This window comes from Salvelinus namaycush, chromosome 5 (genome assembly GCF_016432855.1).
Source record: "Salvelinus namaycush isolate Seneca chromosome 5, SaNama_1.0, whole genome shotgun sequence".
Classification (NCBI taxonomy): domain Eukaryota; kingdom Metazoa; phylum Chordata; class Actinopteri; order Salmoniformes; family Salmonidae; genus Salvelinus; species Salvelinus namaycush.
In genome coordinates, this window is record NC_052311.1 from 47,592,365 (window position 1) to 47,617,527 (window position 25,163).

Here is a 25,163-nt window from a genome sequence, read left to right on the forward strand (position 1 = left end):
CAGCAGAATCCATCTCAAAAGTGACAGAGAAGGACATCTGCCTTTTCTCTGTAGTGTGGTAGCGCCACCATGTGGTAAGTGCTACCTCCTGTGTGGCTCAGTTGGTAGAGCATGGCGCTTACAATACCAGGGTTGTGGGTTCAATTCCCATGGGGGACCAGTGGAGAAGAATGGGAGTCGCTCTTGAATGCTAAATTACAAAAATGTAAACAATGGATGATAAAAGTGAATAGTGGCATACTTAAAACTGTAAGTAATTTTGGCATTTGATCTAGTAGAATTCACTCATCTTTTCCAACTCTCGTGTTTGACAACAGCTGATAATTAGATAAATTGACGCGCTGTACCAAAATGAATAAACGGTGGGAATCAACGCAAATCGCCCATTAGATGATGCATTCGGAGTACTATTTTAGAAATTTCAGATACTATATAAAGTTCTTTTTTTTGCATACTATTTAGTACAGTAGTATGGGTATTCAGACACGACCACTGTGTCCATATCAAATCTATTTATCATCTATAATATCTAGCATCGACTAATTCACATCATGACAGATACCATTAATATCACAAGAAATCACACACACACACACAAATACATAGTTTGACAATGTATTCTGTTATCTCATTATGTAATCAAATCTGTTCAGCAAAACAAACAATGCATATGCATAACAGTTACAGTTTTCACAAAATAAATTCAGTTTAGTAACTACCACACACTTTTTTTAAAACAATGTTTTAACAGTTTTTTTGGTTCAATCTTGAACTAAGTCTCAATAACAATGTCTGTTGGCTCAATATGGGGGGAGCTGATATGCCCCCCAGTAGGTATTCTCTCCCCCATACCTAAAACTATTATTCTTGGATGTTATCTCAAGGCTGAGACTGTTACCTTTTTGGAGCTTAACCATCCTGGACATGAATACAGTGCCCTCTTTCTCTCCGTGATACACGGCTTCACTCAGTGTCCTTTGCACGGTCTTATTTGTAATGCCATTTTTGAACAGAGTCACCTTCCTCTTCTCCTCTCCCCTGGTGTGCCTAGTGAAGGTGACCTGGACATAGAAGTAGTAGAAGCCTTCAGATGTGATGTGGACAGAGTTGTCGCGGAGGACGAGGGAGCAAGAGCCACAGACGGGGACATTATGGTCATTCTCCCAAGATAATTTTTCTTCTCATGAGACAGAAGGAAAGAAGAGAAAAGAAAATATTAAAACGCTTTACATCATATAAATGGGTTAACATACACTACATGACCAAAAGTATGTGGGCACCTGCTTGTCAAACATCTCATTCCAAAATCATGGGCATTAATATGGAGTTGGTCCCCCCTTTGCTGCTATAACAGCCTCCACTCTTCTGGGAAGGCTTTCCACTAGATGCTGGAACATTACTGCGGGGACTTGCTTCCAGTCAGCCACAAGAGCATTAGTGAGGTCGGGCACTGATGTTTGGCGATTAGACCTGGCTTGCAGTCGGCGTTTCAATTCATCCCAAAGGTGTTCGATGTGGTTGAGGTCAGGGCTCTGTGCAGGCCAGTCAAGATCTTCCACAACGATCTTGACAAACCATTTCTGTATGGACCTCGCTTTGTGTACGTGGGCATTGTCATACTGAAACAGGCAGTTTGGAACTTGGAAGTGAGTGTTACAACCAAGGACAGACAATTTTTACACGCTACACGCTTCAGCACTCAGTGGTCCCGTTCTGTGAGCTTGTGAGGCCTACCACTTCGCGGCTGAACCGTTGTTGCTCCTAGACGTTTCCACTTCACAATAACAGCACTTACAGTTGATCGAGGCAGCTCTAGCAGGGCAGAAATGTAACTGACTTGTTGAAAAGGTGGAATCCTATGACGGTGCCACGTTGAAAGACACTGAGCTCTTCAGTAAGGCCATTCTACTGTCAATGTTTGTCTATGGGAATTGCATGGCTGTGTGCTCTATTTTATACACCTGTCAGCAACAGTGTGGCTGAAATAGCCGAATCCATTCATTTTAAGGGGTGTCCACATACTTTTGTATATGTAGTGTATGTTTGTGCATATATTTGAACAGACAGGTGGCAAAATATTGAATAACTACACTTTCAATACCACTTTAAAAACTCTGTATACAGTGCCTTCGGAAAGTACTCAGACCCCTTGACTTTTCCACATTTTGTTACATTACAGCCTTATTCTAAAATAGATTTTTTTCCCTCAGCAAGCTACACACAATACCCCATAATGACAAAGCAAAAACAGATATCTACAAACAAACCTTATTTACATAAATATTCAGACCCTTTGCTATGAGACTCGAAATTGAGCTCAGGTGCATCCTGTTTCCATTGATCATCCTTGAGATGTTTCTACAACTTGATTGGAGTCCACCTGTGGTAAATTCAATTGATTGGACATGATTTGGAAAGGCACAGACCTGTCTATATAAGGTCTCACAGTTGAAAGTGCACGTCAGAGCAAAAACCAAGCCATGAGGTCAAACGAATTGTCCATAGAGCGCCGAGACAGGATTGTGTTGATGCACATATCTGGGGAAGGGTACCAAAGAATTTCTGCAGCATTGAAGGTCCACAAGAACACAGTGGCTTCCATCATACTTAAATGGAAGAAGTTTGGAACCACCAAGACTCTTCCTAGAGCTGGCCGCCCGGCCAAACTGAGCAATCGGGGGAGAAGGGCCTTGATCAGGGATGTCACCAAGAACCCGTTGGTCACTCTGACAGATCTCTAGAGTTCCTCTGTGGAGATGGGAGAACCTTCCAGAAAGACAACCATCTCTGCAGCACTCCACCACATGACAGCCTGCTTGGAGTTTGCCAAAATGCACCTAAATATTCTCAGACCATGAGAAACAAGATTCCCTGGTCTGATGAAACCAAGATTGAACTCTTTGACCTGAATTCCAAGCGTCACGTCTGGAGGAAACGTGGCACCATCACTACGGTGAAGCATGGTGGTGGCAGCATCATGCTGTTGGGATGTTTTTCAGCAGCAAGGACTGCAAGACTAGTCAGGATCGAGGAAAAGATGAATGGAGCAAAGTACACAGAGATCCTTGATGAAAATCTGCTCCAGAGTGCTCAGGACCTCAGACTGGGGCGAAGGTTCACCTTCCAACAGGACAACAACCCTAAGCACACAGCCAAGACAATGCAGGAGTGGCTTTGGGACAAGTCTCTGAATGTCCAGCCAGAGCCTGGACTTGAACCCGATCAAACATCTCTGGAGAGACCTGAAAATAGCTCTGCAGCAATGCTCCCCATCCAACCTGACAGAACTTGAGAGGAACTGCAGAGAAGAATGGGAGAAACTCCCAAATACAGGTGTACCAAGATTGTAGCGTCATACCCAAGAAGACTCGATGCCGTAATCGCTGCCAAAGGTGCTTCAACACAGTACTGAGTAAAGGTTCTGGATACTTATGTAAATGTGATATTATTATTATTTCAAAAAAAAAAAGTTTTGCTTTGTCATTATGGAGTATTGTGTGTTGATTGATGAGGGAATAAAACTATTTAATACATTTTTTAATAATGCTGTAACGTAATAAAATTTGGAAAAAATCAAGGGGTCTGAATACTTTCCGAAGGCATTGTACGCTGAAAAATTATAATGTATTTTCACAGACAGTAATTGTAGCATTGCCTTGGGCTTAGTGCGTTGCCCGCATCTAAGCAGTTACAGTAGATGGGTTGATTGTGGGTCTTGAACCCCACTTCACAAAGGAGCAGACGGGGGGGTGTTACCCTCACAATAGCTTAATGTTTAATGAATAGATTCCATAATGTTTTCAATACATAAATATAATTTTCTGATGAATAAAGATGCATAACATCTGGTTGATAAGAGACATACAATTACGTTGGACTGTGTAGTAATATGTTCTGCTCATGATTAGTAAGCATGTTATATATCTTGGCCCTCCCAGCCCTACGGGAGGGCAGCTCCCGCTCAGCCCAGTCCAAGCTCTTCTCTGTCCTGGCACCCCAATGGTGGACCCAGTTTCCCCATGAAGCTAGGACAGCAGAGTCCCTGCCCATCTTCCAAAAACATCTGAAACCCTACCTCTTCAAACAGTATCTTAAATAATCCTCCTCCAAACAGACAAATAATGGCGCAGTACAACAGTGATGTGCAGAACGGCATCTCGGAACGCACAACTCGTCGATCCTTGTCACAGATGGGCTATTGCAGCAAACGACAACACCGGGTTCCATTCCTGTCAGCTAAAAACAAGAAGAAGTTGCTCCAGTGGGCACGCCATCACCACTTGACAATTGAGGAGTGGAAAAACATTGCCTGGAACGTGACAGCGAGTTCAGTTTAATTGAGTGGCCTGCGCAGTCCCCAGACCTCAACCCAATAGATCATCTTCGTGATGAGATGGAACGGGCTGTTGGCAGCATGAATGTACCACCATCCAATCTGCAGCCACTGTGTGATACCATTGCGTCAGCATGGACCAACATCTCTGTGGAATGTTTCTGACACCTTGTAGAATGCCCCGAATAATTCAGGCTGTTCTGGAGGCAAAGGGGGGTCCGATCCGGTACTACAAGGTGTACCTAATAAACTGACCGTTGAGTGTATAGAAATATTAGGTGTATCACAACCATTGTGTCAACTGTGTTAGATCAGTTGTACAAACTGAGTGTGTAGTCTTGTTTAGTGTAACTGACAAGTTCAGACAGGCAGCAGAAGATCCAATGTTAACTCATACGTTCCATGAATTTAGGATGCAAAAAGGAAACTGCAACAAGCATGGAATGTTAGGCCCAAAAGTCCTTACCTATAAACTAGGAAAGGAAGTGTTTAGCTTACCCATGGTTAGCTGGATATAGGAGAGACGGGGAGCTGGAAAGCAAAAAAAGCCCATTAATTTTCCTGTTTTGATCTATCTTGTAACGTTTACGTGTTAATCTCTGCTTGTGCAATCTTATAATGCCATCTTTCTCCAGAAAATGCATCAATGACCTGAATTCTATTGGACACAGTGCATTGTTTAACATTAGACATTCAGTGATAATCAGAAATGGAAATAGCCATGCTTTACTTACCCTTTGATGAATTCAATTGAGCCAAAAAACTGCCGTCTGCAAAAGATAAATAATATTTCAAGTCATTGTCCTATATATATACTGAATATATATATATATTTTTTATATATCCCCACCGGAGGCCTTTTGCCTTTTGGTAGGCCGTCATTGTAAATAAGAATTTGTTCTTAACTGACTTGCCTATTTAAATAAAGGTTAAATGAAAAAAAAATACTGTTGTCGAATGTCTAATATGGGATAGGAATGATATTACAGTGCTTATTACGACTTACAGAACATAAAAAAACTATTAATGTCAGTATGTGTAACCCAGTACAACTTACTTGTAGGGTGCTGGTTTTCCTCCTTTGATTCAGGTAAATGATTCTTGGAGAGAGAAATTACATAGTGACACCTTGAGATCATCATCATCAGTCTACCCTTATGTATCATCATCATCATCATATCGGAGTCTAGCTATCACTGATGATAATTGGACATACCTTGTCAGCTGAGTTTATTTGCACTGTTGTGAGAACTGCGACCATAAACCCCATAGCGACTGTGAGAAACCCGCACCACACATGTAGCAGCAGGTATCTGGAGGTGTGCTGTTGGCTATTCATCCTCTGGAAAACACACACGTACCACAAACCACTGAGAGCCGTCCCAATTCACTCCCTACCACTTCCCAACGGCCCTAATCCTGATCTAATCCAACGTTTGCAGATCTGAAGGGTCTAGAATAGATATAAGCAGGCGGGTTGTAGATCTTCCACCATAGGCTACTGTTGAGTCTGCGCACCTCAATATTAGTCATAGGCTCCCTTCTGAATAACATTTAGTTTAGATTATACACCACTCTGGGATTTCACCTATATAGATTATTCCCCTCTAGAACCACAATGTGCAGTGTGGTTTGCTACTTATATTGTCTCAAACAATAACATGTGATATATGAACTCACTACCAGAGAAATACACTAAAATAATTTGTAGTAAACATGCAGAGAGTGGTATGTACTCTGTGACAAGACATTACGGCTGTCACGCAGTGTATGTTCAGTTGGACATGAATGCATCAGTCACAGTGACTAAGAATAGTCAAGATAATAATTATAATTCGGAGGGTGCTTATATTTGTCCTGTTACACACTTGTACAAGATACAAGTAATTGTGAAGGTATGCATAGTGAGTGAGAGAATGATCTGGCAATGATCAATTTGACCGCATTACCTGTCATATGGTATAAGACATGAGACTGGGTCCATCATATTGCTTATCACAGTCTCATTATTGAAGATACCACAAAATATTCATACAACCACCATTTTTGGACCAAATATAACTGTGGAGCCATTAGACTATTACTGTGTGATGATAAAATCGGACATTACTGTTATCACCAATTGATTTTACATTGTGTCACATTTTCCTCATCCAAACATCCTATAATTAAGTCTAAGATTAGGAATTTCACATAATGAAAAATTATTGCAAATACAATGGTCCACTGTCCACAATTCTGTGTTATCACAATTTACATATACATCATTAATAAATGAGTAGCTTGATATGAATAAAATGAAACACAATGACCAGGAACTCAACTCACCTAGTGTGTCTTGTATTGTCCTTGTACAAACAAATCTGTCTGCTGCATACCATGCTGCATTTCAGAGACAAGTTCATTGGACAGGGTTTCCCCCCTTCCACTGGAGTTGAGGTTTGATGCGATGGAGTTTTTTTCTTCACTGTGAGTTGTGGTTGGAAAGAAAGGAGGGAGTGAAAGCAAAGCATCATGGACTAAACAACCACCTCAAAGTCTAGGTTGACTTTGGTCACATTGAATTAGCAACTGATGATATCATATTCTTCTATGAAAATGTATTTTAGCCTGTTCCAAGATCTGTTTATGCTTATGCCTACTGCATTGTCAAGCCAGGCAGGAGTTGGCAAAAGAGCAATAACAGATTGCTATGATATATTTGATTTCCCCTCTGTGTTGATAACATGTTTTTTTTATGACAACAAAAAATGAATTTAAACAAGCAATAAAACCAGGTATTTTATCCATTATTTTAAGAAATACTGTAGATAGTGTTGTAAAGGAACTTTTTGACAGCACCCCTTTTGATATCAATGAAACCTGTCATCCATGTTGGCCAGTGTGTGCTCAGAAAGTGCCTTTTAGACCTGAATGTCAAAACATTAAATAGATAAAAGGTGATCAAAATGGACATATATTTTTTATACCCCACCATACCATGAGGCATCCATGTCTTCATCACTGGAAATGACAAATGGTTGAGGTTGATATCATTTAAAAGCTTATAAACAGGGGTGTCAAACTATTCAATCATTTCTTGTCATTTTCTAACCGTATATGTCAATTATCTAAAAACGTTTCAACTCAGGTTTTTTCATATTCAGATAGATTATGTAAAATAGGGTCCAAACTACAACCTGGGGTTTTTGTGTTGTGCCCACCATTGGTTGAGCCACAACATGCTCTTGAATACAGGGTGGGTGTCATGTTTTGGCTGATAAATGTACTAAAATGGGAATAAAATGTAATTTTCAAATGGTGCAAAAAGATGGTCGAAAGTCCACACACCAGAGAATTAAAATAAAATTAAAATGTTATTTGTCACATATGCTGAATACAACAGGTGTAGAACTTACAGTGAAATGCTTACTTACAAGCCCTTAACCAACAATGCAGTTAAGAAAAAGACCTAAAAATGTTTTTATAAAATAACAAATATTTAAAGAGCAGCAGTAAAATAACAATAGAGAGGCTATATACAGGGGGTACCGGTACAGAGTCAATGTGTGGGGCAACTGGTTAGTCGAGGTAATATGTACATGTAGGTAGAGTTATTAAAGTGTCTACGCATAGATAATAACATAGTAGCAGCAGTGTAAAAAGGGGGGGGGGGGGGGGGGGCGAGCAATGCAAATAGTTTGGGTAGCCATTTGATTAGACGTTCAGGAGTCTTATGGCGTGGGGGTAGAAGCTGTTTAGAAGCCTCTTTGACCTAGACTTGGCACTCCAGTACCGTTTGCCCTGCGGTAGCAGAGAGAACAGTCTATGACTAGGGTGGCTGGAGTCTTTGACAATTTTTAGGGCCTTCCTCTGACAGCTTTTCTGGGCCGTACGCACTACCCTCTGTAGTGCCTTGCGGTCGGAGGCCGAGCAGTTGCCAGACCAGGCAGTGATGCAACCCGTCAGGATGCTCTCGATGGTGCAGCTGTAGAACCTTTTGAGGATCTGAGGACCCATGCCAAATCTTTTCAGACTCCTGAGGGGGGATAGGTTTTGTCGTGCCCTCTTCACGACTGTCTTGGTGTGCTTGGACCATGTTAGTTTGTTGGTGATGTGGACACCAAGGAACTTGAAGCTCTCAACCTGCTCCACTACAGCTCCGTCAATGAGAACGGTGGCGTGCTCGGTTCTCCTTTTTCTTGTAGTCCACAATCATCTCTTTTGTCTTGTCTTGAATGGGAATATCTGTTTTTTAAAATTATACTGTCAATCTTCCATAAGAAACCTATTGAAATCATAGAACTATAGATAATAGAATAGAAATGTAAGTTTACATTCAAGAGTAGGTGGACCGGTGACGATCTTTGTAGTAGTAATTAGAAGTAAAAATGTCAATTCAATTAAAATGTCAATGGTGTACCAACTAAATTACAGTGGTCTGAAGGGATATGTCCTTTCTATGAATAATATTCTTATGATTGAAATGACACCCACCCTGTATTCAAGAGCATGTTGTGTCTCAACTGATGGCAGGCACAACACAAGAACCTCAAACGTTTGAGTTTGAATGCATAAATTCCGATTTTTTTCCCCCATAAGTTGTAGCTTAGACCCTATTTTACATTATCTATATTTTCCGGTGATGAAGACATGGATGTTTCATGGTATGGTGGCGTACATGTATGAAAAGCTTTGTTTAAATCAAAAGGGGGCTGTCAAAAAGCGACTGAATTCAAATGGATTTACCCTAAGAAAAATACTTTGAAGCACTACTTTTTACTGCAGTTGTCACGTTCCTGACCTGTTTTCTGTTGTTTTGTATGTGTTTAGTTGGTCAGGACGTGAGCTGGGTGGGAATTCTATGTTGTGTGTCTAGTTTGTCTGTTTCTATGTCAGCCTGGTGTGGGTTCTCAATCAGAGACAGATGGTAGTCGTTGTCTCTGATTGAGACTCATATATAGGAGGCTTGTTTTGTGTTGGGATTTTGTGGGTGTTTGTTACCTGTCTCTGTGTTCTGCACCAGATAGGTCTGTATCGGTTCTGCACATTTGTTATTTTGTAGGTTGTTTGTAGTGTTTCACTTGTGTTTGTATTAAACATGTTTAACACTAGCCGCGCTGCATTTTGGTCCTCTCCTTCACCCCTGGAAGAGAACCTTTACAGCAGTGGGCTAAATCAGGGTCACAGAGCGTTCTTGGTAGTCTTAAACAAATCTTAAACAAACACATTTCGGATGCGGAGCAGGAAAGGAACGATTGGAGCAATTACTGAGCGATTTCAATGATAACAGAAACTATATTTGAATTCAACATTTTTTTATTTGCATTAAGATACTGAATTCAAATGCAATATTTTTACATTTGTAATGCACAAATTTAATCATAGAATTAATAAATGTAACTTGTATTTCATGATTTGAAAAATTAATTGAATGAATATTGCATTCAGTTTTAAAATATTACAACTTAATTGAAAATTCAAATTCAATATTTATATATTCTGTTTCAATATGGTGGATATTGCATTCATTGTCTGTGTATCAAGTTTGCAAACTATCAAATTTACCATAGTTTCACATATTCAACATCTCAAATGCATTTAGATTCAGTTCTCTTTCACATTTACTTGAGTCATTTTCTATTAAGGTATTCTTACTTTTACTCAAGTATGACAGTACAGGCAAAGAGAAGGTGACAGAACCACTATCATCCCTGTGGCGAGGAACTATAGGCTAGTAAGGCTACAGATGAGTCAGGCACAACATTGACAGATGTGGGCGACATGTGATTTCCCACATATTTATAGGTCAGTGTCAGTGGGTTCGACAGGTACAAAAACATGACAGGGAGTTTTCTTCATGGTTTCATAAACCAGCTGGCAGCCACATTGACTCAATCTGACTTTACATGCATAGGGCATGGAAATAGCCATAGTGTCATGCCCTGATCTGTTTCACCTGTCCTTGTGCTTGTCTCCACCCCCTCCAGGTATCGCTCATCTTCCCCATTATCCCCTGGGTACTTATACCTGTGTTCTCTGTTTGTCTGTTGCCAGGTCGTCTTGTTTGTCAAGTGAACCAGCGTTTTGTTTCTCAGCTCCTGCTTTCCCCCAGTCTCTCTTTTCCTGCCCTCCTGGTTTTGACCATTGCCTGTCCTGACCCTGCCTGCCGTCCTGTACCTTGGCCTCTACTCTGGATTATCGACCCGTGCCTGCCTTGACCTGTCATTAAACATTGTTACTTCACACAGTCTGCACTTGGGTCTTACCTTGATTCCTGATACATAGGGTATGGGAATAGCCATAGGGTGTGGAAATGCAGATGCGTGAAGTTGAACACTGTTGATTTCATAAACAGGACTGAAAGTAACTTTTAGAAAGTGGAAAGAGAGCGAAAGTGAGAGCGAGAGAAGGAGAGAGCGTTTGTTGGTAGATTTCTATGTAACTTTCCTGTTCTTGGTTTCTTGCTCCATGGGGCATCCCCAATCAACTTGTGCTTTTCTTGACATGCCACAGACGGTTTAGGTGCTTACCCAATGCAGGCAAAGTTCTCAGACAAGGCCTTCAATCATGTTAGCCTTTAAGTCTTTTCCCCATCTTCCTGAAATGCAGAAGTTCAGGCACTGCTGTTGTTGAAAGCAGAAACCTTCTGGCATCCATCTAATCATGTTCTGTTCAGTTTCTGTTCTGTTTTAGATCATTGATCAGTTTCTGTCCAATTTTAGATCATTGATCAGTTTCTGTCCAGTTTTAGATCATTGATCCGTTTCTGTCCAGTTTTAGATCATTGATCCGTTTCTGTCCAGTTTAGATAATCTATCCGTTTCTGTCCAGTTTAGATAATCTATCCGTTTCTGTCCAGTTTAGATAATCTATCCGTTTCTGTCCAGTTTAGATAATCTATCCGTTTCTGTCCAGTTTAGATAATTGATTTCAATCTGTGCAGCATCGTAGATGTGTTTGGCTCAATATTGGTATATACCAGCGGTCACCATTCCTGGTCAGGGAGAACTAAAGGGTGTTTCTGCCCAGCACTACCACTTGATTAGTGTTTCACTAGTGAACTGCTCATCAATATAACTAGTGAACTGCTCAACAACAATCAGCTGTGTTAGAGGTGGGCTGGAAGAACCATCGTTTGACAGTAATGAAATATTATGCAGGGGAGTTTGACTGCCTATTGTTGGGCTTAACAAGATATGTTTTAATTTAGTGTAAATGGCATCGATATTTGAGAAACTATACTGAAATGAAGAGGAACACACTGGCAATAGAATCTCAGCCGTACTGTGACTACATTAACTTATTGAAACAAGTCCTGCTGAGACTGAAAGATGTTCTGCTGAGATTGAGGCTGTCCTATCATGGACATCGTACAGGTGAGAGAAAGGTAAGAATCTAAAGTCATTCTGACGGAGACAGGAAGTAAATTCACACACTGTACTCTGTACTTTCTGTCGCTCAACAAGTTGTTTCACGCCAAAGTGTATCTGGGAAGTCAAGTGTCTTCATGTTGGTGCGTCACAAGTCTTTGAAAGTGCGTAAATCAGAGCGATAAATGGAGAGGGCGAGGGAGAGAGACAAGGATTTCATCATGGTTTCAGGATATTTTCTGACATTCATATTAGCCCCGGGCATAGCTGAAACACAGAGGTACTTGAATGGGGACATTGTTAGCAACATGTTGACTTTGTCTAACTCAGCCATTGACTGTCTCCTGTCACTGGTAGCAACCACGGGTATGTCAATCATTTCTAACCAGGGCCCTTATTCATAAAGCTTCTCAGAGGAGAAGTGCTAATAGGATCAGGTTCCCCATCTATGTAATCTTATTCATTATCTGAAAGGCGAAACTGATCCTAGATCAGCACTCCTGCTCTGCTTTAATACGAGTCCAGAGCTACAGCATAGGATTCAAAATGTTACATAAGCAAAAGGACACCACTGTTGTTTGACCTTTCCTTGAGGCTACAAGTAAAAAGCCACATCACCTGATTTCAAATATATTGACTGGACATTGTGCTTTGTTACTGACGACAGTGCAGATGAAAGTCGCGCTATTTTACCTCAATCAATGGCTTTGACATCCTTTTGAGAAACTATTAACTCAAAGAATTCTCAATTTCAATTCCCTCTTGTATAGGAAAAGGTTTATTGGCAATGTAGTGTATACTGTTGGTGTTTTTATAGGACCAGACATGGGAGTCTGGTCTCAAATGTTATTGTATTTAAGACATAGAAATGACAAGTACAATGCATCCAATGCACCCCAAAGGCCTAGTCCTACCCCTTCAAATACCCAGATTTTCTTGATTTTGAACTGCAGGTCAAAGAAATAACCTTACAAGAAATAAAAGGACAGGTGAAAGCAAATGTCACCGTTTCTGCTTCCAGTCACCCTGTGTATTATTACATTAGAGCAAATGAAGAAGAGAACTGTGGATGACCACTCTAGTTGTGAACGAGCCTAGTTGTGCTCTGAGCCTCTGCTCTGTCGGCAGCATCATGGGAATTTCCCCTGCATTGTAAGTGTAACTACGTGGGCGGCTACTCCCCCGGTAAACTAGCCCTGGATTATTTTCTAAATTGATGAATGGTATTTAGATAGAGGTCAGCGGAGGCTGCTGAGGGGAGGACTGGTCATAATAATGGCTGGAATGGAGACAATGGTGTTTGATACCAGTCCATTGACTCCATTCCAGACATTATTATGAGCCATCCTCCCCTCAGCAGCCTCCATTGATGGAGGTATGCGAAAAGAGTGGAACAATGCAGTTCAGTGAACCATGACAGTTAAGTCATCCCTCACAAAAAGAGAAATGCGTGAAAGTGAAATATTTGCCTGGAAATAGGCCCTTCTTCGAAAACTTGATAACTGTGTGCCATGTCACTGCAAGTTTAAATGAGCGATGGAAAATGCTTAGAAGTCTACGCCTGGGTCACTAGTGCTATTCTAAACATTCGGAGACTTTTGGAATAGACTTTGAATAGCTGTTCTTTTTTTCTGTTTATTTGTTTTACTATTACACATGGGAAATGAGAGGAGAGTTCTTAATTTGAATTAGTTCCACAATTCTGAGTTAGATCAAAGTTAGAGTGGGCAATACACTAATAATAAACTCTCAAAAGGAAACCTATTTCGATGCATAGCATGATCTTGATTGAAGACTCCAACAAATAGCAGGCAGCCTGTAATAGATTGTGGCGATGGATGAGCAAACGTAATCTAATAACCACAAAATGGAAGAGCAGTGGTGATAAGTGCATAAACATAAAAGTTAATGAATAATTTAGATTCTTACCTCAGTTCAATTTACAAAGCTCTGAAACATACACACACATATATGCATCTGAAAGAAACACACACACATATATATATATAAATAAAACAGTTAAATGAGACATATGTTATTTTAGACATTAGAAAATATCGATTTTCTCTGGTGGTCCAAGTCCATTTGTTCTATAGTGAGGTTAGATTATGTACCAAAACCACAAACCTTTCTCTTGAGGGAGATGTACAAATCTATCCATATTTTTACAAGCCGTTTGGGTCCGAAACGCCTACACCACTTTATTATCCAATAAGGCACTGTCACGAGCTGGTAAAAAGAAAAATACACATTTTTCATTGAGGACCACTTACAGTGCAAATATGCAAATATTGTTTGCATCTCTAAGCACATTAACCCTTTGGGCAGCTATACGATGTCCATTGTATGCATGTAATAATTAATTAAACAGCAATGTGATGTATTAATAATAGTATGTATCTCAATACTTAGATTTTCTCAGCTTTGCTTCAATTCCTGGTATTCCATCACAGTATGGAATCATTGATGACTCCTTTTCTGACCGTAAAGCATGAATCTGCTGAGGGTGTCGTTTGTCTCTAGTGGATCCAAGTGACGCTCTATCTCCTGCAGCAGGATACACTGGTTGCAGTTCAGCCACTCTCCACTCCCCACTAGAGTTTGCCGCTCAGGCCTGCCTGTGTCAAACCAACAGGGAATTCATTATTCAATGGGCTAACATAGTTTTGCTCAAGTTTTGTTCACACATACAGTGAGCTCCAAAAGTATTGGGACAGCGGCACATTTTTAGTTGTTTAGGCTCTGTATAAAGTGCAGAGCCACAGTAGTGTCTTTTCAGAGGTCTCATTCAGGTGAAACACAGTGCTGTCCATCTGTCTGAACATCTGCACATCCGACTCCTTCACACCAGCCGCTGCAACGAAGTACCATTTGCCAAGATACTGAGAGAGAGAGAGAGAGAGAGAGAGAGAGAGAGAGAGAGAGAGAGAGAGAGAGAGAGATGAAAGGAAAGGAAGAAAAGAGAGAGGGGCAGAATTATAGGAAAGAAAACATCTATTTTAAGACATTGCTGACAAACAATGACCACCAGTGAGAGAAAACAGTGGGTGGGGAAAGTGTAAGATGACAAGTGAAAGGCCAATGCAATAAATGTGAAATAAGTCAAAAACTACATCTGAAACTGAGAAACCATTTGTTGAGGTGCTGTCCATATCTAGCCATTACAGAAAAAAGACATGAATTGTGAAATCATGTGGATTTTCTGTAAACCATATACTGTATGCTGTAGGACTCCAATTACAACATTCTTTCAAATCAAACCACATATGGTGGGAAGTCTGTACAGCAAACTGCATTTTGTATGATGTTTGCAGGGCTCACTTGTAAAAGTGACTCATGGTATGTTTTAACTCAAAATTGACTCCTTGTATGTGTGTGTAACCCAATGTTGACTCCCTTTATAAATTAAGGTTAAATATAATAAAACTTAATTATGGGTCACATATTTTTTGTAAATAAATTAAAAGACCAAAATAATCCTTTGAGAATCATCACGAAGGGCTCATGAGGTTTTGATATATCATCTCTTGTGCATAGTAACCTAATTAATAGGTCAATAGTGGTAAAAACAGATATTGCATCTGCATATCTCTCTTACCCGTTGGGTATTGAGACTGCTTGTAGATAGGACTGGTTGGGAGCAGGGGGTGAAGAGCTGACCCAACCACCCATTCACAAAGAGCAAGAACGAATACCCTTCCTTGGCCTCTAACATACCTGAACTACTTCAAATCAACTTGTGGCCTAAAAGAAACCTGGTAATTGAGTGCTCTTTCTGGGCTTGATCTTTCTGTGTCCGGATTGAGCTTTAAACGTTTTAGGATTGTGGTAATCATTAACCACTTTTTTGTTAGCACAACTTTCCACCATCTCACATAGTCCAAAGGCCCACATACCAAAAGGTTTTGTTCCATGGTCTATGAAGCGGGACCAAAAAATGTCAATATTATTACCTATAAGTCTTTTTGGGTGGGTGGCCTTTAAAGTAAGAAGTGTTTAAGCTTTTACCCAATTTTAGGAAATAGGTCTGCTTCTACACCTATTCTCCTCACCCTCCATCAGCCCCCATGTTGGTGGATGGCTTTCAATATGACTGTCATTTCTGCAGTCTACACTGGTAATGCACATCCCACAAGTTCTTGTTTCGTAAGACAGTATCACAGCGCTAGAGTAACTACCAAGCGGTGTCAAAGTAATGAATTATCCTTGTAGTATGCATTAGGGCCAGGAGTTTTCTTGACTATGTGAGCCTGAACAGGAAAATCCCCTGGCACAATACCACACGCAAACTCAACTTTTTTGAGTGTTTCATAGGTAGACCTTCATAGGATGTCCTTGTTTTCTGATTTGTGAATAACAATACTGTGCATATTCATTTGACTCGTGTCTGGAAGATAACGTTCTGAGGAGGAGAACAAAGAGAACACTGCGTCCAATTGGTGCAGTCGGATCAACTTTTCAGGGGTTCTTTGTCTCTTAATGGAATATGCCTGACATTATTTAATTCTCTCTCTCTCTCTATACATACCAGCAACGTCACACTGATAAAGTTCCAAATGTAATGCTGAAAAGCACATCTGATCATTCGATGATTTTTATGTAATGATGTAATGTAACTTTATGTAATGTAACTACCCACTGGGCACAAACTGGCTGAATCAACATTGTTTCAACGTAATTTGTCAATGTAATCGTGACGTGGAACCTATGTGGAAAATACATTCGATATGAAAAAAGTAATCAACCTTAAAACGGTTGTTTTGAGGGTGAAATTTCAACCGCCGGATGATGTTATCATGGTCACTGTAGTGTTATGCTTAATGTGAAGAATCTGGAGGTGAATATCACTTTGGTTGACTTTAACGTAACAATAAGTAACGTAACACAGGAGACGGTCTTCACTGGACTTGATACGACGGATGCACGCGGACAACTTGTCCAATCACCTTTTATATGACGTCATGAATATACCTGTGCCATGCGCTATAGCAAAATAGTTCCAATACAACACATCGCCCTTTCAAGACATGTGTTTCTAAAATGTCAAAACAACACAATGTGTATAGTTCATCACTCTGTAATTAACTTGCCTCAACATATGAATTCATAAACAAACTTTTCGTTCTTTAAAGTTCAACAACTCATGAGACATCAACTCATCATCAACTCAACTCACTGTCTTTAACATTCCATAAAAACAGTTGTTGTTTCTACAACACTAACTGTATATTACCCTAAGGTGAGCTGGGTGGACTGCCAGTCACATTCATAGCTGCAGTGGGGTTCTTCTGTCACATAATGCAGGCTGTGCGTTATGCTCTCCGTATCTGTCTGGTGGTTTGACAACTGTACCACGAGAAGTCCTGTGTACTGGAGTCTGTGGTTCTGTGACAGGAGGTGGGTCGGCATCTGGAATAGGTAAGTGCAAGTCCGTGTCACACTCTGGGTGTTCCTCTCCACCCTATTGACAAGTCTCTGAAGCACTGCGGAGGGGTTTCACGTGGCGTGGATTCCTGTGCAGCACTCCCGTATCTGTCTGGATCAAGTATGACCTGGGTCTGTCACACTGTTGAAGCACTGAAGCCGTCTTTGACCAGCCTTGTTCGTCATCCAGCTTCACGGATGACGTTCACTCCGTGCTTATCAGGAATCAAGGTAAGACTCAAGCGCAGACACGTCGAATTGACAATGGTTTAATATTCCAACAGGGGCAGGTAATAGACAGGTCAAGGCAGGCAGGGGTCAGTAAACCAGAGGTGGGTCAACGGTACCGGACAGCAGGCAGGCACAGGGTAGGCAGAGGTCAACAATGCAGAGGTGGGGCAAAGGTACAGGTCGGCAGGCAGGCTCAGGGTTAGGGGCAGGCAGAGTGGTCAGACAGGCGGGCTCAGAGTCAGGACAGGCAAGGGTCAAAACCGGGAGGGCGAGAAAAAGAGACTGGGAAAAGCAGGAGCTGAGAACAAAACACACTGGTTGACTTGGCAAACAAGACAAACTGGCAACAGACAAACAGAGAACACAGGTATAAATACACAGGGGATAATGGGGAAGATGGGCGACACCTGGAGGGGGAGTGGAGACAAGCACAAAGACAGGTGAAACAGATCAGGGTGTGACAGTTCTGGAAGGGGTTCTGACTTTATACCTGTTGTTGTAGACACGCATGAAGCTCTGCTTTGCTCTATAGGTCGACACGTCTCACCTGCTGGAGGTCTGGCCACACTGGTTATAGGTTAACCTCCAGCGGAGGTTAACCTCCTGTGCTGGGCTGTGGTGTTGCTCTGTATGTCATGAGAGCTAGGAATGGGTCAGCCTGTTTCAGGATCCCTTTGGCTGTTTGCACTGCTCTCTCTGCTTCACCATTTGCTTGGGCGTAGGGAGGGTTGGTGGTAATGTGTCTGAAATCATAGTCCTTAGAGAATTGCGTGAAAGCTCTACCTGAGAACTGTGGAGCATTGTCTGTAATTAGAATATTTGGGCATGCCCAACAGGCGAAGATGTTCTTCATTTTAGACACGTCTTTGAGGTAAGTTATTCCTATATATATATATATATCTAGAAAAATACTCCACAACTACCAAGTAGTTTTGCTTGTTGAGTTCACATATGTCAGCTGCTACTCTTTCCCATGGGCGACTGGGGAGTGGAGTGGTGATCAAAGGCTCCCTCCTCTGAGTAGGTTCGGACTCATGGCAGTCTTTGCATGAACTGACTATTTCCTGACCATTTCCTGTTTTTACTTATTCAAGGCCACCACACACTACCTCTAGCTCGCCCCCGGCACTTCACAATGCCCTGATGGCTGTAGTGTATGCGCTTTAACATTTCAGTTCTCATGTTTTGTGGCACTACTATTACATCACCATACAACATTAGTCCTTAGGAGGTTGAGAGGTTCTGTCGGGAGGTGTAGTAGGCTTGCACCTTGTCTGGCACTTTGGCTGCATACTTAGGCCAGCCTGTTGTCACATAGTGTTTCACCATCTGCAGCTCTACATCTTGTTGTGTCTGCTTCTTGACGACATCAAGCTTGTTGGTTGAGATAGGCCATGCTGTATGAACTGCATCCTTATAGGCCTCGATTTCACTGGTCAGCCCTGCGATATCTTGTGTAACAGCTGACTGGGGATGTCTGGAAAGGGTGTATGCTATAACAAGCTGTTTCCCCGACACATACTTGGCTGTAGGGTTATAACGCATCATGTGCATGAACTGTCTCTGACAGGCACTAAGTCAAGGTCTTCACAGTTTATTAGTGGAATAAGAAGTTTGTGATCACTGCAGTGTGAATGTATATAGACCATACGGATATCTGGTAAACTTCTCATATGCCCAGACTGCTGCGAGTCACTCCTTTTCTATCTATACATAGTGCTTCTTTGCATCTGTGAGAGTCCTGGAGCAATAAGCTACTGGCTTTAACTGTCCACCTTGTTTCTGTAGTAGGACCATCCTAACCCATAACTACTGGCGTCTGCACTGACTATGGTAGGCTTTGTCATATCATAGTCAGGATCGAGGGAAAGATGAACCGAGCAAAGTACAGAGAGATCCTTAATGAAAACCTTCTCTAGAGTCCTCAGGACCTCGGAAGGTGAACATTCGCCCCAGTCTAACAGGACAACGACCCTAAGCACACAGCCAAGACAACGCAGGAGTGGCTTCGGGACAAGTCTCTGAATGTCCTTGAGTGGCCCAGCCAGAGCCCGGACTTGAACCTGATCTAACATCTCTGGAGAGACCTGAAGATACCTGTGTAGCGACGCTCCCTATCCAACCTGATGGAGCTTGAGAGGATCTGCAGAGAATGGGAGAAACTCCCCAAATACAGGTGTGACAAGCTTGTAGCGTCCTACCCTAGAAGACTCAAGGCTGTAATCGCTACCAAAGTGCTTCAACAAAGCGTCTGAATACTTATATAAATGTGATATTTCAGTTTTATTTTAATACATTTGCTAACAATTCTAAAAATCTGTTTTTGCTTTTATGGGGTATTGTGTGTAGATTGGCTTTTTCCTCATCAATTTAATCAATTTCAGAATAAGGCTGTAACATAACAAAATGTGGAAAAGTCAAGGGGTCTGAATACTTTCCGAATGCACTGTATGTTAGATTCACATCTCCAAATAAAAGTTAAAGAGGATTCAGCCAGTGGCTCAAATGGAACTATCCAAGCAGTAGATACATCTTCTTTAGATGTTGATATTTAGTTTCATTGTCATCCAAACACAATTCAATACTGCTTTTGTAATACAGTAAATAGCCTAAAGTTGAGGCTCTTACAAACTAACGTAACATTCAACCTTAAAATGAGTAACACCCATGGACACATTGAGGGTACTGTAACTTTAAATGTCTTATGTAGGTTAATCATGTAAGGTGTTTATGTTCACGATAGCATGCATAAAATAGCATTCACAATTGCTGTAATAATCAGCGTAACATCTCAAACGGAATTGATCACGTTCCCCACATCTTTTTTAATGTAATCTAAACTGCAATCCAGGTCGTTTGGTTCTGCTATTAGATGAAGCACAGTGACAACACAATCTGTTGTATAAATAAACAACATTTCTGACATTGTATTCCCATTTGAACTTTGCTGTGCTTTTAAAACCTGTTAGATGGTTAGGGGTCCTGCATGGTTCTGGTACCGACCGACATTTTCCCTTATAAATCGATCTGTGGATACCGTAGATCGAAATGGCTTGCACTGAACGACAGCCCTGGTTCACACCAACACAGTAGTATTACTGAGCCTGTGTGACGTCGCTTTTCGGACTGTTCATCAACTCCTGGCTGAACACCACATCACAACAACTGAGCCACGGACAAAGCACATGCCTGCAATCATTACATGCAACCAACATCCTAGCGCAGCAGGAGAAAATGATTTCATCACGGTAGCACATTCAGAGATCGATTTATAGCCATTGATGTAAAATAATTCATAGACTTTTCTGTCATAGATGGACAATATTAATATGTTATGAAAGGTAAGTTCCTAACGAGTTCAGGAAGCCAAGCTAAAGCTCTGTGAGACGTTCACAGTGATTGGGGCGGACGTTTTGATCAAGAGAGACCTTCAGAAAACATGCACATTTTCTCTAACACTAAACATACAAATATGCATTTCACAGTTAAAAGGAAGGTGAAATCTTAGTAATTTTATAATTTGATTATGCTATATTTATAAAAAATAAGTCATTTCAAGCTATATTCATACAGTTTTGTTGAGTAGGAAATACATCATAAAATATTTTATTTTTATCCTATTTGTACTGTGTACTTGAGCTTGTGTCCTCAAAAGAGACGACATCTCAGCAACTTATAATAATTTTTTACCAGAAAGGTGAGATTTTAACCTTTTTTTGATTATACAGCATTACTAGTTATTGTTTATGGCCCAGTCATGATGAAAAGTTACTTTTGGGGATTAAGTAGATGATATTTTTGAAAGCACAGTGATAGACATGTGGGTGACAACTAAACCAGAAATCTGACATTGTTTTCAAAATGGAATTAGGCTGTGCTCTTCAAATGGTTGAAAGCATAGTGATAACATATTGGAAAATCAACTAACTTTTGGCTGTCTTTTTGAGTGGGTGAATATAGGTCGTAATCTCATTGATCAACATCTCAACCAAATATTACCCAAGTATCCACGTTGAATTTTTTATAATTACATTTTTATTTATCCGTTAATTTACCAGGTAAGTTGACTGAGAACACGTTCCCATTTACAGCAACAACATGGGGAATAGTTACAGGGGAGAGGAGGGGGATGAATGAGCCAATTGTAAACTGGGAATTATTAGGTGACCGTGATGGTTTGAGGGCCAGATTGGGAATTTAGCCAGGACACCGGGGTTAACAACCCTACTCTTACGATAAGTGCCATGGGATCTTTAATGACCTCAGAGAGTCAGGACACCCGTTTAACATCCCATCCGAAAGACGGCACCCTACACAGGGCAGTGTCCCCAATCACTGCCCCGGGGCATTGGGATATTTTTTAGACCAGAGGAAAGAGTGCCTCCTACTGGCCTCCCAACACCACTTCCAGCAGCATCTGGTCTCCCATCCAGGGACTGACTAGGACCAACCCTGCTTAGCTTCAGAAGCAAGCCAGCAGTGGTATGCAGGGTGGTATTCTGCTGGCTATACCACGTGTTGTGCCCAGTGGGTAGGCTAAATTCTTAAATAATGATGCCCATACCATCATACGATGACTGAATCATCCAAAAGTATTCACTAAAAGCCGTGAGGTCATCTTTTTCCATGTTAGAAGAGGAAAATGACACATCTTGTAAAATTATACAACAATATCACTGGAGGCTGCTGAGGGGAGGACAGCTCATAATAATGGTTGGAATGTAGTGAATGGAATGGCATCAAACACATGGAAAACATGTGTTTGATGTGTTCGATACCATTCAATTGATTCCATTCCAACCATTACTATGAGCACGTCCACCCCAATTAAGGTGCCACGGGCCGCCGGTGAACAATATATTATATTCTGTTGCTCTTTGATTATGGTGTATTTAGAGGACACTGGTGCTTCATCAATCTATCAGGTGATGTACATAGCAGCCAAACGGCTTACAGCAATTACATGATGGGTACTCAAGAGTAGAGGTCGACCGATTATGTTTTTTCAACGCCGCTACCGATTATTGGGGGGCAAAAAAGCCGATACCGATTAAATCGACCAATTTTTTTAATGTATTTGTAATAATGACAATTACAACAATACTGAATGAACACTTATTTTAACTTAATATAATACATCAATAAAATCAATTTAGCCTCAAATAAATAATGAAACATGTTAAATTTGGTTTAAATAATGCAAAAACAAAATGTTGGAGAAGAAAGTAAAAGTGCAATATGTGCTATGTAAGAAAGCTAACGTTTAAGTTCCTTGCTCGGAACATGAGAACATATGAAAGCTGGTGGTTCCTTTTAACATGAGTCTTCAATATTCCCAGGTAAGAAGTTTTAGGTTGTAGTTATTATAGGAATTATGGGACTATTTCTCTCTATACCATTTGTATTTCATATACCTTTGACTATTGGATGTTCTTATAGGCACTTTAGTATTGCCAGTGTAACAGTATAGCTTCCGTCCCTCTCCTCGCTCCTACCTGGGCTCGAACCAGGAACACATCGACAACAACCACCCTCGAAGCAACGTTACCCATGCAGAGCAAGGGGAACAACTACTCCAAGTCTCAGAGCGAGTGACATTTGAAACGCTATTAGCGCGCACCCCGCTAACTAGCTAGCCATTTCACATCGGTTACACCAGCCTAATCTCGGGAGTTGATAGGCTTGAATTCATAAACAGCAGAGCTGCTGGCAAAACGCACGAAAGTGCTGTTTGAATGAATGCTTACGAGCCTGCTGGTGCCCACCATCTCTCAGTCAGACTGCTCTATCAAATCATAGACTTAATTATAACATAATAACACACAGAAATACGAGCCTTAGGTCATTAATATGGTCGAATCCGGAAACTATCATCTCGAAAAACAAAACATTGATTCTTTCAGTGAAATACGGAACCGTTCCGTATTTTATCTAACGGGTGGCATCCATCAGTCTAAATATTCCTGTTACATTGCACAACCTTAAATGTTATGGCATAATTACGTAAAATTCTGGCAAATTAGTTCGCAATGAGCCAGGCGGCTCAAACTGTTGCATATACCCTGACTCTGCGTGCAATGAACGCAAGAGAAGTGACACAATTTCACCTGGTTAATATTGCCTGCTAACCTGGATTTCTTTTAGCTAAATATGCAGGTTTAAAAATATATACTTCTGTGTATTGATTTTAAGAAAGGCATTGATGTTTATGGTTAGGTACACGTTGGAGCAACGACAGTCCTTTTTCGCGAATGCGCACTGCATCGATTATATGCAACGCAGGACACGCTAGATAAACTAGTAATATCATCAACCATGTGTTGTTATAACTAGTGATTATGATTGATTGATTGATTGTTTTTTTATAAGATAAGTTTAATGCTAGCTAGCAACTTACCTTGGCTTCTTACTGCATTCGCGTAACAGGCGGGCTCCTCGTGAGGCAGGTGGTTAGAGCGTTGGACTAGTTAACAGTAAGGTTGCAAGATTGAATCCCTAAGCTGACAAGGTAAAAATCTGTCGTTCTGCCCTTGAACAAGGCAGTTAACCCACCGTTCCTAGGCCGTCATTGAAAATAAGAATGTGTTCTTAACTGTCTTGCCTAGTTAAATAAAGGTGAAAAAATAAATAAATTAAAAATAAAAAAATCGGCAAAATCAGAGTCCAAAATTACCGATTTCCGGATGTTATGAAAACTTGAAATCGGCCCTAATTAATCGGCCATTCCGATTAATCGGTCGACCTCTACTCAAGAGTTCTCATGGTGTGCAGTTGTATAATAGGCTTACATCTGTGCATTATTGACCTTGTAAGTCATGGAATAAGTGAATAAGAGAGTTATTCTATAGATCACATACAGACAAAGATATCTGACTGTTTCTGTTCTGTGTTGACAGATGCTTCGCTGCAGCTGTGTGCTGCTCTAGATAAAACTGTCTGGACTAATTTCATGTTTATTAGCATGTGGCCGTTTTGTATTGATTCCAGGAAACTCCACAGGCAACATTACTCACAGTACTCTGTCAGGGTCCTCTCATCCTGCAGGACTCGGCCCTGGTAGATCAGTCTGTGTTTGTCCACAGGAATCCCAACTGAAGTGGCAATGTGCTCCTTGAACTATTTCACTGTCAACTGAGAAAAAGACACCGGTGTGAGGATTAGGCCTATATCCAGTATATGTAAGGCTACTGTAAAAGCGCTCCGTTGGAAATGAGAACGTACCTTTCCGCCTATAGTGTAACTTCGGCTCTGGGAGTCCAAAGTTTTGACAGTCACCTCTATATCAGCACCTGGTTCCTCCATGGTTACGTTTACCCTGTGTGTCAAGTAACAGAGGCAATAGAATAGAGTATCATATCAATGCTGTCATGAATAGCATTATGTAAGGGTTAATCGATGAGGGGCTAAGCGCTAGCGGAGTGGAACTAATCTTCCACAGATTTGGGCATAGAGCCCTGAACTGCGATCTGACCAAATTCACATAGAAAAGTGAGTTATAGATCTGTTGTTCTCATTGAAAGCAAGTGTATGCGGTAAATCTGTTCTATGTACGCTATTTCTATGCTTCCGTTCTTAAGTTTTGTTTTTGCATCTTTTACTCTCGGTTTAGTACACCAGCTTCAAACAGCTGAAAATACAATATGTTTGGTTACGGAAAATATATTTCACAGCAGTTTAGATGATACAATGATTCTCGAAACGGTTTTGTCATTAAACTTAAATTAGGCAAACTATTAGAATTTTAGCAAACAGGAAATGGCAGTTATTTCTGCATAGTGCACCTTTAACACATTTGCCGCTAGAAATGTGTTCCACATCCACTG

At 40.9% G+C, this 25,163-nt stretch overlaps 1 protein-coding gene and 1 long non-coding RNA gene across 3 annotated transcripts; both read right to left on the reverse strand.

Moving 5' to 3' along the window:
• Nucleotides 1-800: 800 nt before the first annotated feature.
• Nucleotides 801-5,672, reverse strand: LOC120047583. The gene is made up of 5 exons (XM_038993120.1): nucleotides 5,550-5,672; nucleotides 5,391-5,433; nucleotides 5,068-5,103; nucleotides 4,832-4,864; nucleotides 801-1,177 (listed from the first exon to the last, which is right to left on the reverse strand). The coding sequence occupies exons 1-5, from the start codon at nucleotides 5,670-5,672 to the stop codon at nucleotides 801-803; spliced, it is 612 nt and encodes a 203-aa protein (XP_038849048.1).
• A 7,638-nt stretch (nucleotides 5,673-13,310) lies between these two features.
• LOC120047584 lies at nucleotides 13,311-24,759 on the reverse strand. Of its 2 annotated transcripts, XR_005476905.1 has the most exons (6): nucleotides 24,562-24,759; nucleotides 24,354-24,471; nucleotides 14,094-14,567; nucleotides 13,813-13,914; nucleotides 13,615-13,662; nucleotides 13,311-13,501 (listed from the first exon to the last, which is right to left on the reverse strand). It is a non-coding gene; the product is annotated as an uncharacterized LOC120047584 (long non-coding RNA). The 2 variants fall into 2 exon arrangements; XR_005476906.1 differs by lacking the exons at nucleotides 24,354-24,471; nucleotides 24,562-24,759 and adding an exon at nucleotides 15,284-15,491.
• Between the last annotated feature and the right edge of the window lie 404 nt (nucleotides 24,760-25,163).

What these genes read in the sequence shown, in the direction of transcription:
- LOC120047583 (XM_038993120.1), bottom strand. Translation starts at nt 5,672, where the DNA reads ATGAATAGCCAACAGCACACCTCCAGATACCTGCTGCTACATGTGTGG. An exon ending in GGAAAACCAGCACCCTACAA is followed by an intron (nt 5,104 to 5,390) that starts GTAAGTTGTACT and finishes TATCTTTTGCAG; the next exon opens with ACGGCAGTTTTTTGGCTCAA. An exon ending in TCAATTGAATTCATCAAAGG is followed by an intron (nt 4,865 to 5,067) that starts GTAAGTAAAGCA and finishes TTTGCTTTCCAG; the next exon opens with CTCCCCGTCTCTCCTATATC.